At 40.0% G+C, this 14,929-nt stretch overlaps 1 protein-coding gene across 1 annotated transcript in view; it reads right to left on the reverse strand.

Annotated features, from left to right (window-relative positions):
* Positions 1-14,929, reverse strand: part of kcnj3 (potassium inwardly rectifying channel subfamily J member 3) — a 142,337-nt gene that overhangs the window by 117,593 nt on the left and 9,815 nt on the right. Inside the window, exon 2 of the mRNA XM_002936652.4 lies at positions 4,057-4,273. Within this exon, the coding sequence (XP_002936698.1) occupies positions 4,057-4,273 (217 nt within the window). The remainder of the gene's footprint in view (positions 1-4,056; positions 4,274-14,929) is intronic.

Consider the following 14,929-nt stretch of genomic DNA (forward strand, 5'->3'; position numbering starts at 1 on the left):
TCATTACTGATGCGATTGATTCATTTATACAAATAATGATCTGTTCCTTTAATGGGTTTTCCCAATGAGCATTAATTAGGGTCTCATTATATATAGTTGCTCATCATATAACATTCTAAATCCCATTAAGAATAAGGCATAGTCATGCTTACATTGTTAGTGAAATAGAGAAGGAAGGAAAAGCTTGTTGATACACCTAAAGAATTAAAGAAAGAAAGAAGGAAGGAAACATATAATGGTGTCAAGTCATTGCTCTACCACTGTAACAGATTCAGCTCTCTACATAGATGAGCAAATCGATTAATCCAAATCTTTTTGCTGGACAAATCATGGCAATTTGTGTCATGCTGATCAATCAGCGAAGCTGTGTTCTTGACAACACACATCCGCAGACATTTCACGGTTATGGCAGGAAACAAATATGGGTAAATCAAGAACAGAGCAAGGGTCAGCCAGTAATACAATGACAATGACAATCAGATCAATCCTGAACTGGAGCATAACAACTACCCTCCCTGGATAATCTGGCAAATATGGTGATAGGGGAGACTGCTAATTCAGTATCCCATGGAACCAAAATCCTTATTTTTTATATCAGAAAGGGAAATATGTGGTTATTATAGGACTCGTGTACTTACAAATAGAAAGCTAAGTCTTCTTCATCTGTATTTCAAACACTAAGCACATATTTATATTCAAGGAAACTGGGTGAGTGGGAAGGAGCTGGAAAAGTGGTATGATGTCTTTTTGGTACAATTAAGCACGGTGTATAATGTTTCAAAAACTGATGGAAAACAAACTAAACAACCTTATAAGATTATAGTTGGCATTAAAATGGATGGTGAATAATTCAAAAACTATAAATAATAAATAATGAAGACCAATTGAAAAGTTGCATAGATTTGACCACTCTATAACACACCAATAGTCAATGTAAAGGTGAACCACACCTTTAAAGAGTACTGACATTATTAAAATAATAAAAAAAATATAAAAACCAAACTTTCAGAGATTCCAAAATGAGTTGAACCTGGACATTTGGGGGCTTGAAATAATTGTCATCTTAGGACATTATAGGGGGCCTGTGTAACCTAAAAAAATGTATGTATATATATATATATGCTTACCTTGGTTGGTTTGTATTTTGTCTGTATATACCCATGGGTGCTTCCCATTACTCAACAGCGACAACAAAGGGGTCAAACACTAAATTCAATACATATTCTCTTGTTTTTGTATTTTTTTTAAATATTGTTTTAAACAAGACTCAACCTAGAAATTCAGATGATAATATGGAACCCAACCATTTATACTGCAGGCAATATTAGAAGTTGGGATGTTATTTTTAAGAATAGACCCAGATCATCTCTAGAGCATTATCTCATTAGAGCTACTGTACGTTATTGTAACTATATTTAAACACAATTACACACACACACATTCACGCAAAGGCTGATAGGTATGAAAATGTAGTCCAAGTAAACAAAAGTTTAAGTCCTGTTCTGTAACTATATAAAATATAATAAGAAATGGTGACAATGTAGGAAGGAAGAAGGGAGGGAGGGAGGGAGGGAGGGAAGGAAGGAGAGAAGAAAGGAGGGAGGGGGAAAGGAGATAGGAGGGACGGAAGGAAGGAAAGAAGGAAGGAAGGGAGGGAGGGAGGAAGGAAGGAAGGAAGGAAGGAAGGAAGGAAGGAAGGAAGGAAGGAAGGAAGGAAGGAAGGAAGGAAGGAAACAAGGAAAGAAGGAAGTAAGGAAAGAAGGAAGGAAGGAAACAAGGAAAGAAGGAAGTAAGGAAAGAAGGAAGGAAGGAAACAAGGAAAGAATGAAGTAAGGAAAGAAGGAAAGAAGGAAGGAAGGAAACAAGGAAAGAAGGAAGCAAGGAAAGAAGTAAGTAAGGAAGGAAGGAAACAAGGAAGGAAACCACCCATGCATTGTGAATGCATCCATTCAGTGTTTAAGTAGCACTAGCAGGGGCTACATATGTTGATGAATAAAAAGGAGCGATGTTCTGTTTCTCTGAGATAGTAGATGAAGTAATTACTGGAGATAAAACAGTAGGGCCGTAGATTTTTGCTTGCAATACATTTTTATAACATACAGTACTGATGTCTAATTTGTGTAGAAAAATTAATCTAGAGACAACAGCAAGATAATGCTCTGTAATAAAAAATGGTACACGGGAAACTAAAGGAGTATTGATAAAAGCTCAGAAGAATACAAATGCATGTTGTTGTACATAATTGCCAACTGTCTTTTAAATCCATGCACTACTGTACAATTATTTGTGTAGATATATATTAATCTACAAATGTAACACATGGTGTAATAATAAAGGGTAGATAAAGAAATATAGTATATAAGAGGGTCTGTACCATAAACTGCAGGTCTACACTGTAACCCTTGGGTTTGGAGGTTCTAAATCCGCAAGACATCATTGTACGTTTCCACTGAATAGGCAGCGTGTATCATGGGGTCTGTAAAGAATAAAGGGCTATGCAAATGCTTTACTCTGGGACTCCTTTAGAAGCAACCAGCAGAGCCGGAACTAGGGGTAGGCAGAAGAGGCATCTGACTCGGGGTGGGAGAGTCAGGCAGGTAACTCTCCTGCTTACCCCTAGTACAGACTTTCTTTCCCCCACCGCTTGTCTAGGGTGGGGTCCCCCCCCCTGTGATGTCCCTGTTCATGCATGGGGGGAGGGTACATGGGCAAGGTAGCTAGCCAGGTTGCTTAGGGTGCCCGGTCAGCTTGGCCCGTCTTTGGCAACCAACAAGTCCTGTAGTGGTGCTAAAGCCTTCTGGTTTTGCCATCTTACTTCAGTGTTATTCCAATTTATTTATTAAGTGCAGGTGGGGTGGGAGATTTACATCAGAAGCTTCTACTGGCCTGATCCCTCCCCATTATACCTGTAAGGAGCGCAGAAAGTCAGACTTAAGGTTGGTTTGGTAGTAAAGGTGGGCTTGGGAATATGGGAGCTGTACAGTAGATGGGCCAGTCAAAAATAATATAACTACAATTATATTGGTCAAAGCTATATTTTCTCTGTTCATGTACATTAATACAGTTCAGTACTATAGATACATTTTGAAAAGAAATTAATTAATAATATGTTTATTCCATAAATGCATTGATGCACAGTATAGTGGCTTATTTTAAGAGTAATGAATCTTTTTTACACCCATAAGGTATCTATAAGTGCCTTCACAAACACATTTCCCCTCCCATTAACACAAGGCAATTTCAAACCTCTGTCGATCCTTTAAAAAAAAAAAAGGTGTTTGATGCAGATATCCAACTCGATTGCTTCAAATCCTGTTATCAAATAGCCATTCAGCACTTTATTTCTGAACAGATGGCGTAAACAAAATGCAGGAAACTACAAAAGACAACAAAATCACTCGAGCTCTTCTGCATTTCTACTAATTAGCTATTGTTTATTATCGCAAGGTTTTTGCAGGGGCTGCCCAAAGCTGGATTTGTGAAAAAGTGGCCCAATCAAATATTAAATGGAAAATAACCAGGTTGGCTTCAAAAGAATGCAAGAAATCAAGTTTAAAAAGAAAAACACAAATCATGGAACTACCGTCTAAATTCTCCTTGTGACCCAGGAAAGATACATGGGTCAGCCAATGACATTAAAGTCAGTAGCAAAGCTGAAAGTTATCTTCGCTGAAGGTCACAGGTTCTATATAACATAATTCTATATTGTCCATGCCAAGTCTTGCCCAGACGACCAGACTTCATCTAAACAAATAAGACTTTCCCCATCAATCCATTTAAATAATCATGCCCTACCTTATGGAAAACTCATACTCCTTCAAAAGCTGAAAGTTATCTTCATTGAAGGTCACAGGTTCTACAGTATATAACATAATTCTACATTGTCCATGCCAAGTCTTGCCCAGACGACCAGACTTCATCTAAACAAATAAGACTTTCCCCATCAATCCATTTAAATAATTATTTCCTACCTTATGGATAACTCATATTCCTTCAAGACATAAGTTCCCCTAAAGAAAAACTTAGTTGAAGAAGGTTGGAAAAGATCTCTCTTACCGGTAGTTTCCACAATGCCTTCGAGGATGACGACGATTTCAAACTGCTCCGTTTGCATGGATCTCTGCGAGAGCTCGTAGAAGGGACTCTTTGTATCAATCACGTGGCAGATTGTAAGTGGGGAAACCAGAAAAAGCTGGTCAGCCCCTGTGCTAAAGCCTACATCCAATTCAAGTTGATCGAGGGGGAGGAACTCACCTTCGGGTGTTTGGCGAGACTGCACAGAAAAGGAACGGAAGCGTTAATGGCTTTTCATAACAACTTGACATTGTGTTACAACTGTATTTGCATTTGAGATGTTCAAGGCCATATTATTATTTTTAATGAAAATGTAATATAAAACAGAATATTTTTGATAGAAATAAAGTTTAGGAAAAATGCTAGTGCCAGCTAGGGGTAAAAAGTATCGAGAGCCTATAGCAGGGATCCCCAATCTTTTTTTTACTGGTGAGCCACAGTCAAATGTAAAAAGACTTGGAGAGCAACACAAGCACCAGAAAAGTTCATGGAGGAGCCAAATAAGGACTGTGATTGGCTATTAGGGGCCTCTATGCACCCTATCAGCTTACAGGGGCTTTATTTGGTAGGAAATTTTGTTTTTATTCAACCAAAACTTGCCCCCAAGTCAGGAATTCAAAAATAACTCCCTGGTTTGGGGGCACTGAGAGCAACATCCAAGGGGTTGGGGAGCAACATGTTGCCCCTGAGCCACTGGTTGGGGATGCCTGGCCTATAGTGAACACTTTTACCTCCAACGTCACAGCCTTTGAAGTATGACCAACCAACCAACACCTCCGTGTCTTACTGATACAGAAAGTGCAAAGAAGTGCTTTGATAGGAAACGTTTTGCACCATGAATTCACTATAACATGCAGAGAACTAACGCTAACTAGAACTAACCCAAAGTCAAAGGGTTAATGAATACAGCAATCAGCTCATACATTGGCCATAGGGTGCCAGTCAAATGCTATGAATTAATTATACAGAAAGAACTCATTCAGAAATCCTAGCTAGAAACCACAATGTGCTTTCTCAAAGATCTACATTCAGTCCTGCTAAGAACTTTCCACAAGTTGTTTTTATCATGGATATGAGATTAACACAAAAAAGAAATATAAAAAGTAGAATAGAAATAGAAACACATTATTAGCTTTCTTTGTTTGAGAAAGTGTATTTTTAAGGCATGCCGATGGAGCCAACTGTGCTATAAATCAGATAAACTGCTTTTAAAAAAGCTTATTTTTAAAAACAAATGTTCTACCTTATTTATAGTGTGAAGAAAAAAAGATACAATTGTAATTAATGAACAATTAGCAAGAATGAAAGCAAAGGCCACTCCACTTCCACATATTCTTTTAAATCATTATATGGCTAAAAGTAGATTAAGCCACATCTGTGATGGCCAACAGAGGTGACTGAATTCTCAATAACATTCTTAAAAATTCCACACTACTTACTGTGGCAACAGGTTGGGGAGCCAAGCCGGCTGGGCACCCTAGAAAAACCCAAATGGTCACTTTGCCCCCCTTTCCCCTGTGCTTATGCAAAAGAGTGTAGTGCCACGCACAGTGACAACATGGAGGAGAACCAAACTCATGAGTGGCAGTGAGGGACCCAGGGCCTAGACCAGGGAAAGGTTTGTTCCTAGCGCCTCCCCCCATCATTATGCCTTAGGCATCTGCCTCTCCTGTCTACCCCTAGTTCCAGCCCTGCTTTTGCAGCATAATAACCCATGCACAAAGGCCCATAAAGAATAGATTTGCAGAGATGGGAGTGGAAGAACGTGACTGACCTGCACAGCTCAACCCAACAGAACCCCTGTGGGATGATATGGAACAGTGATGTGAGCCAGGCCTTATCACCCAACCTCATGGGTAGAAATTCTTCCAACAATTGGCCAGTTTATATTCAGTGAGAAAAAGTTTTATGGCATAAAAACTCATGGACGAGATTCAATTTGAAAAAAATTGGAACTGAATGGAGAAAAGTTTTATCTCCTCGAAAAGAATCCACTCCATGAGTTTCCATGTGATAGACCAGGGAACCTCAACCTTTCAAATGGAAGATATTTTGGAGAGCAACACAAGCATGAAAAAAGTTCCTGGAGGTGCCAATGAGAGGTATGATTGGATATTTGATAGCCCCTATGTTGACTGGAAGCCTACAGAAGGCTCTGTTTGGCATTATACTGGGTTTTTATGCAATCAAAACTTGTCTCCTAACCAGAAATTCAAAAATAAGCATCTAATTTGAGGCCCCTGGGAGCAACATCCAAAGGGTTTGTGAGCAACATGTTACTCACGAGCCACTAGTTGGAGATCACTGCGATAGACCATGAGATAACTTTTTCTCACTCAATTGAATCTGGCCCAATATTCCAACACCTAGATGTAGATTCACTAAAACTCAAATATTTCTCATTTTTTCATAGTTCCCATAAATATCACCACACAAGGACTACTTGTGCCACAATGCATGATATTTAGCATCACTACATGCTTGTGGCAATGGCAACTTGCACAAACCTATGTACATGCAGGGAACACACCATTAGTATGGTCCTGACAGTAATGATCCACATTAAATTATGGGGCTTTAATCACTTCTAGAATGTAAAGTAATCACAACACTCATTAGGCCATTGAACTATATGGTGCTTGTAACGTTAAAGCACACTACCATGCTGCAGCAAATATAATCAATAATGTAGTTGTGTTTTCCCTATGGACTACATGGTACAGCCCTAGGTGATCTTTAAACATCATCTTGAGTACAAACATTGACACATGAGGGCAGCTATAAGGCTCTTGCAATGTCATTAAACTCAATATTTGACCTCTAAGACCTGACTGAGGGGGTGCAAATGATTGTACTGCCCAACTGACACTGATACCTGTCCATTGATTCTATGCTCTTTTCTTCTCTGAATGAGCATTCATACTGCCCACATATGCATCAGCCAAAAGACGCCCATCACAGTGTCCCTCAACTGGGACAATACATAGCCAGAGACTGCTCTGAGCCTGACTCTCTCTGTCTCTCATTTTTGGTGTCTATGAGGTCAGTTTATTCTTAATTAAAAGACCCAATTATCTCCTTACTTCCAAACATTAAACATGAGATCTTATCAGGTTTCAGCTGCAAAAATTCCTAGCACACAATAAGAAATCCAAAGCCTCCTTGCAGAATAAAAAAAACCTCAAACTCAATCTTCCATTGCAGTGGAAAATGGATACAGTAGTAAAAGTACTACTTGCCGTAGCGATGATTTCGTATTAGTTGGGAAATAATAAGTATGAGCAGATCTGAAGTATAGAACAACCTGTCCTGCTTTGAATTCAGTTACATGCAGGTACAAGTATGGGATCCGTTATCCATAGCATAGACATAGCAGTACAGTGACATCAATGGGGGCTTGGTCAACATGTACAAAAAAATATAAATCAGGGTTGCCCAGATTTTACCAATTCTAGTATTCTCTCTAATATTAGTGATGCTGCCCCATCAAGCTCTACAGTTGACATTGTCTGTCTAATGATCTACTATTAATAACAGTCTACCTTTAGGGGGCCCCTGCCATAGGTCTATGCAAGTATTAGTATTCCCTTGTATTATGTACCTGTCTGTTGATAAATATACCCCCTTTTTGATATGAGCTAATTCACTTGGGTCTATATAAAATAAAGGTGCATAGGCTTAGACATAGGCTGATTCCAGAGATTAAAAGAACCATGATGGTCTGTGTGCTCACTGGGACAAGCCCTCATAGGCTCACAGTGTAGTACAACCCCTCCCATGCCTTATTCAATTCTAAAGTGATGATTGAAAAATTTGAAGTCACTCTGCTTTCCACAGTGTGCACTTGAGTAAAGTCACTTTTTTCTACAACATTTCCGGAGTGCTGCTGTTTTTTCATTTTATCCTGGATATTGTTTTACCCTGGCTGAGGGTTCAGCTTGCACCTGGGGCTACAATTAGCTGGTTTGTCCATTGTGTAGCACACCTTAATCAATTTATTTTCCCGTTAAGGATACAGTGGCCTGGTAGGGTCAAAAGACTCATTCTGCATTTCTTCTCACCATATACAAATTGATAAGGTATCAGCAACGTATCTTAATAGTGCAGATTAATGTAAACGATTTTCCATTTCTTTCTGATACCTGCAGTATTACCATAGAAAAGCACATATTGGCCCCCCATGAGCTGTTCATTTATAACATTAGAATATTAATTAAAAAAATAATAGATTGACTGCATTTCTACAGATAATTCTGTATCTCTATCACCCAGTATGGATTTCTCCAGGATTAAGTAATAGTGATAAAAGCAGTTGTTACTATTACATTTCCCTCAGCTTGATGAGCCCAGTGATTCTGAGAATAAGTGTTGTACAATAACCTTTATATGGCCTGACTGGTATAGAGGGAACCCACTCGGAAATGTGAGTATATATTATCATCAGAGCACTTACTACATCAAAGCAATGCAGACAATCCTGTCAGTTTTAAATTGGAAAAATATTCCCAGGGCTCAGTTGTACATTTCTAGTCTCCTAGAAACATAAATAGGTGGAGTATAGTTGGTTTTGACATTGTACTGTTCATACCAGCGCATTCCTTACAATGGAAATAGGTGAGAGAACCCCAGTATGCCCCTAGTCAACCCAAAGCTCAGCCCTGGAGTTATATCAACCCCAGACTCTCCTCTCTCCTATTTTATTAGCTAGATTTGAATTGTCTATGACAGTGATCCCCAACCAGTGGCTCGGGGGGAACATGTTGCTCCCAGCGGCCTCAACGTTGGTGCCATTTTTACATTTCTGGTTTGGAGGCAAGTTTTGGAAGCCCAGAGACACAGTTTTACCCCAAGCAGAGTCTTCTGCAGGCCAGCAATCCCCATGGGGCTACCAAATAGCCAATCACAGACCTTATTTGGCACCCCCAAGGACTTTTTTAAATGCTTTTGTGGCTCACCAACACTTTTTACATCTGGCTGTGGCTCACAAGTAAAAAAAAGGTTGGGGATCCTGATCTATGGCCATGTGCCAAATTGTGCCAGATTTTGCAGCAATCATCTGGCAGCAATTAGTAAATTATATTTTTAGTGCAGGTACCTATATAAAAATACAGGCCAGCCAAAACTATCTGCTTGTTTTCCACCAAGTGTGGCGCCTTTTGGGTTTACTCTTTGAGGCTGTCCTGACCAAAATGGGACCACTGGGAGGTATGGTGAGGTAAAGTGAGCCATCTGCTGCCAAATGTCTATATGTTTGCTCTATCTGTATGTGACACTGAAACACTCTAGGGCCCTCAACAGCCACCGAGTCAACTACAGGGGTGTAACCTATCCTACCTGAATGTGCCCCTACCATGTGAGAGAGAGTGATTCCCCTGATGTCGCCCTCCCTTACATTTACTACACTCTTTGTGAATTAAGGAGAGACTGCATCTCTAATGTAGAGCACAATCTCTGAACCAGAAAAAAAAAGAAACACAATATGGGGTCTTGGATGTCTTTCTGATGCCCAAGGCAAAGCACCTACACTGCTAACTGAAGCAATATCAATATTTCAACTTTTCTCACAACAGAAATGGCACTGCCCCCATCACATATACATCTAGTAGTAGGAGGGCATATGGGTCTTTAATGGGCTTCCTCCACCTCATGCAGCTATTGGGTCTACACTCCCTTTTGTTATGGTCTACTTCCCCATTGTATCACACTTTTCAACTCCCATAAACATCAGAATGATAATTAGAGATGTGACCCTTCTGAGGGCGTTTTTAGGCCAAACCATCCCCATCGCACTACAACTATGATCAGTTATGTCTTAGTTACACCCCCATAACAAGTCTCCCTTTCCCCATTCAAGACCACAGATTCTGAATGATCACATTATTACACCAGAAGATATATGATTGGGTCAGCCCCGTTTGGCCCACCATTTGAGTGGACTAATTAGGGAAACAAATGCTCACTTTCCATACATTATGCTGCTATGCATACCAGTTAATGTCCAGAGCAGATTATTGAGACCTGAACCCGACCTAGACCAGCGGCCCGCAACCCGGACCCACACCCTGAATTTTTACTTGCTTTGACCCGCTACCTGTCCTGCAACTTCCTTATCCACAACCTGATGCATGACTGGCTGACCACCATTAAACAGGAAGTGCTGTTGTTGCAAACCAGAAGTGACATCATCAGAAGTGGGCGGGAGTAGAAAAAAATGTTTTTCGGAGTAAAATATAGATAATATAGGTAATATAAGAAATAGGGATAAGTCCCACAAAGCGACCCTCAGACCCGCAACCCGCTGACCTGCATCTATTCCCACATCTGACAATTCTTCCCACAACCCACAGGGTACCCGTTTTTTTCTTGCAGCAAAGTAACCAACCCACTGCAGGACTCTAATACCAATGCCGCAAATATTGTTTTTGGGTTTCAATTTAATTTCTGCTGCTCCATACGTTGCCTGGTAACACAGCAGAGAGAGCCCAAAGCAGCCCAGCAGCCAAAGGGTTAAATTTAAGCAGGAGGTTGTTTATGGAAAACTTCATTTAAAGCTTTGCCATCTGGGAGCATTTTGCGTGTATACAAATGACTTTTTAGTATTAAATTGCAAGACATCATTATCTCCCACGCGTGCGGTGCGATGTACATTTACAGTACACACTGCTTATAAGCCCAATACTCCTTCCCAATAGGAACAGCGAAATGTTAAAGGTGATTAGTGGCTTCCAAAAGAAACAGCAGATGCAGAATATGCTCAACAAAAAGATCTGTTCATTTGCTGCTAGGAATTTTGCGATTCCAACAAACAGGCTATTGATTGAAAACCCAGATCCCCAAGAGGTTCCTTATCAGAAATAGGCCATCATATACAGAATTTTCTGCTTCGTCCTCTACTTTCCTAACATGGTGACTTGAATCATTAAAATCTAACCAGCCTGGGGCAAATGCTTTTTTTTTTCTTTCCGCCAAGCAGACCAGACCTGCTCTTAACAAGAATCTAAAATATGACTCTCTTCCCCAGAACAGCAGCTACATAATAAACCTCATTGGAACAATGTTTGGAAGGGCAATCTGACCCGACGCTTCCTTCCAATTGATACAAGAAGAGTCTCATCTGCTGAAATCATTTACAATCAAATTAAGCTCGGGTTTTTCTTTTCCACGGAGCGAAGTGTTAATGCAAATTTGTAAAGGTTTAGCCAACCTTCTGCAATCCTAATGAAAGGAAATCAAAGGACAGAATGTTTTGCTAATGAACATCCATCTTGGTGAATTCAGGTAAAGCTTTTTAGTACGACCTCATTCCCAAAAAAAGCCAAGCAAGGAGGTTTTTTTTCCGCTGCACTCCATTATTCAGCAAAAATTTAATCCACCGCTAAAGCTTCTTCAACGACTTATTTTGCTACAGCCAAACACAAATTGCTTGCATTTTTAATACACATATTCATCAGCCATCTCTAAAAATATACCCAGGAATGTACCTAACTGCAGAGCCATCAGTTAGAGAGACCATGGGGCTTAATGTCAAGTTATTGCCTATTTTATTTATTTCCTGTTACTAGCACCACAAATTTCTGCAGCACTTAACAGAGATTATACATCAGTCCCTGCCCCAGAGGAGTTTACAATCTAACATCCCTATCACATTCACATTATCACATTATTTGTGTCTGTAAGTTACCCTCCCATATAGATTGTAAGCTCTACAGGGCAGGGACCTCCATCCTCTTGTGTCTTTGACTCTTAACTGTACAGCGCTTTATAAATAAAGATATAGATACATTCACACACACTTTAGTCAATTGTAGTCAGAAGCCAGTTAACCTGCACATATGTTTTTGGAGTGTGGGAAAGAAACTGGAGTACATGGAGGAAACCCAAGCAGACATGGGAAAAACATACAAACTCTTTGCAGATAGTGCCCTGACTGGGATTGAACACAGGACCCCAGTGCAGGAAGGCGCTACTCACTCAGCCATCATACAGCCTCTCCTATATATCGGCCATTTATAAAATTAGGCTATATGGATTAAAGTGCTTGTTATGTTCAGCATTATTGAAATGTTTCGCCAGGCATGGATTTGAGGCGAATTTCCGCATTTCGCCACACGTCCAAAAATTGTCACAAGAATAGTCGTGTGTCCAAAAATTATCTCAAGAATAGTTGCGGACGTCAAAAGAATAGTCGGGCGTCAAAAGAATAGCTGCGGGCAGCAATTTTTTTTGCCGTACAACATTTTTAAAGATTCGCTCATCACTATTCAGCATTGGAATGGGGTGTGCAAATGCCACTGGAGTTACTACCCCAGGGGACCCCACACCTCCTCAGGGGCCCCCACCACCTACCCCCTCACTCGCTCACCCACCCCATACACCTTATACTTATTTTGCAGTGATTGAGTTTTACCTGGTGTCCCGCTGGCCAGTCCGACCCTGGTTATGCTTTGCACCAGAAAATCAAGTAAAACGGATTCTAAATAAAATAAGAAGAGGTGGCGCCACCTCATCTTTACGCATTGCCACCTTGCACACCATGAACAATATTTCGGAATCAGTACATATTAATATGTATTTGGTTCTGAAACAGTGTTGGTAAGAACGACCAAGCTGTTAAAGTTGTTTAATGAATATGTTAATGTTCCTCTGCTCCAATAAAATGACTCACGCAGTCTATCCCAGATAAACACCATGATTAAGTCAACAGAAAGGGCAGTGTGTGTACAAAAGTATTCTTATATTATCACAACAGTGGGGTGGATCATAAAACCACCCTGATTTTCTCCCATTCTTTTTTCTCTCATACTGTGGTTTTCCCACTTTTCTGTTTCAATCACTTTTTCATGGTCAAACACATAATCAACACCCTATTAGTCATTAACAAACTTATTGATATATGAAAACGTCACCTGAAGACTCACCACTTTAATTTCTTAGTGTATCTATTAGAGCAGGGATCCCCAACCTTTCTAACTCATGAGCCAAAGTCAAATGTAAAAAGACTTGGAGAGCAACACAAGCACCATAAAAGTTCATGGAGGAGCCAAATAAGGGCTGTGATTGGCTATTAGGCAGCCTCTATGCACCCTATCAGCTTACAGGGGCTTTATTTGGTAGGAAATCTTGTTTTTATTTAACCAAAACTTGCCCCCAAGTCAGGAATTCATAAATAACTCCCTGGTTTGGGGGCACTGAGAGCAACACCCAAGGGGTTGGGGAGCAACATGTTGCCCCCGAGTCACTGGTTGGGGATCACTGTATTAGAGCAAATAAGCATTTTTTCCACAGCTCATTCTAACTGGCCCTTAGTCTGAACCCCACCAGTCACTGCTCCAGGCCCCCCTAGAAGTGGCAGCTGTGCAGTTTGAGAGCAACTATTCTAATGTTCTAATGTCTCCTTGATTCTCCTCAGTGCAAAGTGGACCATTCATATCCATTCATATCAGCTGCCGATTCTGCCCCTTCAGACTAAGTCGGCAGTTTCTCTGCCCATGTATGAGTATTTCCTAATATCATCCTCAACAGACGATTGAAAGTTGGGTAGATTTGAAAATGAAGAGCTCCGCATTGGTGCATTAATGCAGTAGTCTCCAAAAGGGCCTGCATAGCCTTTGTCATGATCATCAACCTCACCAAACAAGTGGATCTTTATGTGTATGGCCAGCTTTAGGCCTTGAAGTGGGGTAAAATTGCATCAGTGTAGTAAATTATAGCTAACAACTAGATCTTTGCTTTCATATTCTACCTGAAGTAAACTAATTACTGATTGGCTAGTGCACAGAGGCAATATTGCCCAGAGTCAGTAAATGAGCCCAGTAGGGGCTGGTCACTATATTTATAGAGTGTGGTAGCATATAGTAAATTATAGGGTCAACAACTTTATTTCTCTGCAGTCCAGAAATCATACAGGTTCGTCCCTATCTGTCATACAACCAATGTTCAAGCTTTAATCATTGACTTTAAAAATGTGTTCTATGCATCATTACAAGGCAATGGGGGTTATTATTAAACACTGGGAAAATTTGCACCTAGGCAGTAGCTCATGGCAACCAATCAAATCATCAAATCATAGCTTTCAGTGTTCAACTTGCAGCTGGTTGGAAAAATCTAACCACTGATTGGTTGCTATGGGTTACTGCCCAGGTGCAGATTTGCTCAGTGTTTATAAATGAGCCCCAGTACAGGTATGAGACCTGTTATCCAGAATGCTTGGGACCTGGGGTTTTCCGGATAAGGGATCTTTCCGTAATTTGGATCTCCTTAACTTAGGTCTGCTAAAAATTTAAATATTGAATAAACCCAATAGAATTGTTCTGCCTCCAATAAGGATTAATTATATCTTAGTTGGGATCAAATACAGGTACTGTTTTATTATTACAGAGAAAAGGGAATCATTTAACCATTAAATAAACCCAATAGGATTGTTCTGCCCCCAATAAGGGGCAATTATATCTTAGTTGGGATCAAGTACAGGTACTGTTTTATTATTACAGAGAAAAGGGAATCATTTAACCATTAAATAAACCCAATAGGGCTGTTCTGCCCCCAATAAGGGGTAATTATATCTTAGTTGGGATCAAGTACAGGTACTGTTTTATTATTACAGAGAAAAGGGAATCATTTAACCATTAAATAAACCCAATAGGGCTGTTCTGCCCCCAATAAGGGGTAATTATATCTTAGTTGGGATCAAGTACAGGTACTGTTTTATTATTACAGAGAAAAGGGAATCATTTAACCATGAAATAAACCCAATAGGGCTGTTCTGCCCCAATAAGGGGTAATTATATCTTAGTTGGGATCAAGTACAGGTACTGTTTTATTATTACAGAGAAAAGGGAATCATTTAACCATTAAA

Source organism: Xenopus tropicalis, chromosome 9 (genome assembly GCF_000004195.4).
Source record: "Xenopus tropicalis strain Nigerian chromosome 9, UCB_Xtro_10.0, whole genome shotgun sequence".
NCBI lineage: Eukaryota > Metazoa > Chordata > Amphibia > Anura > Pipidae > Xenopus > Xenopus tropicalis.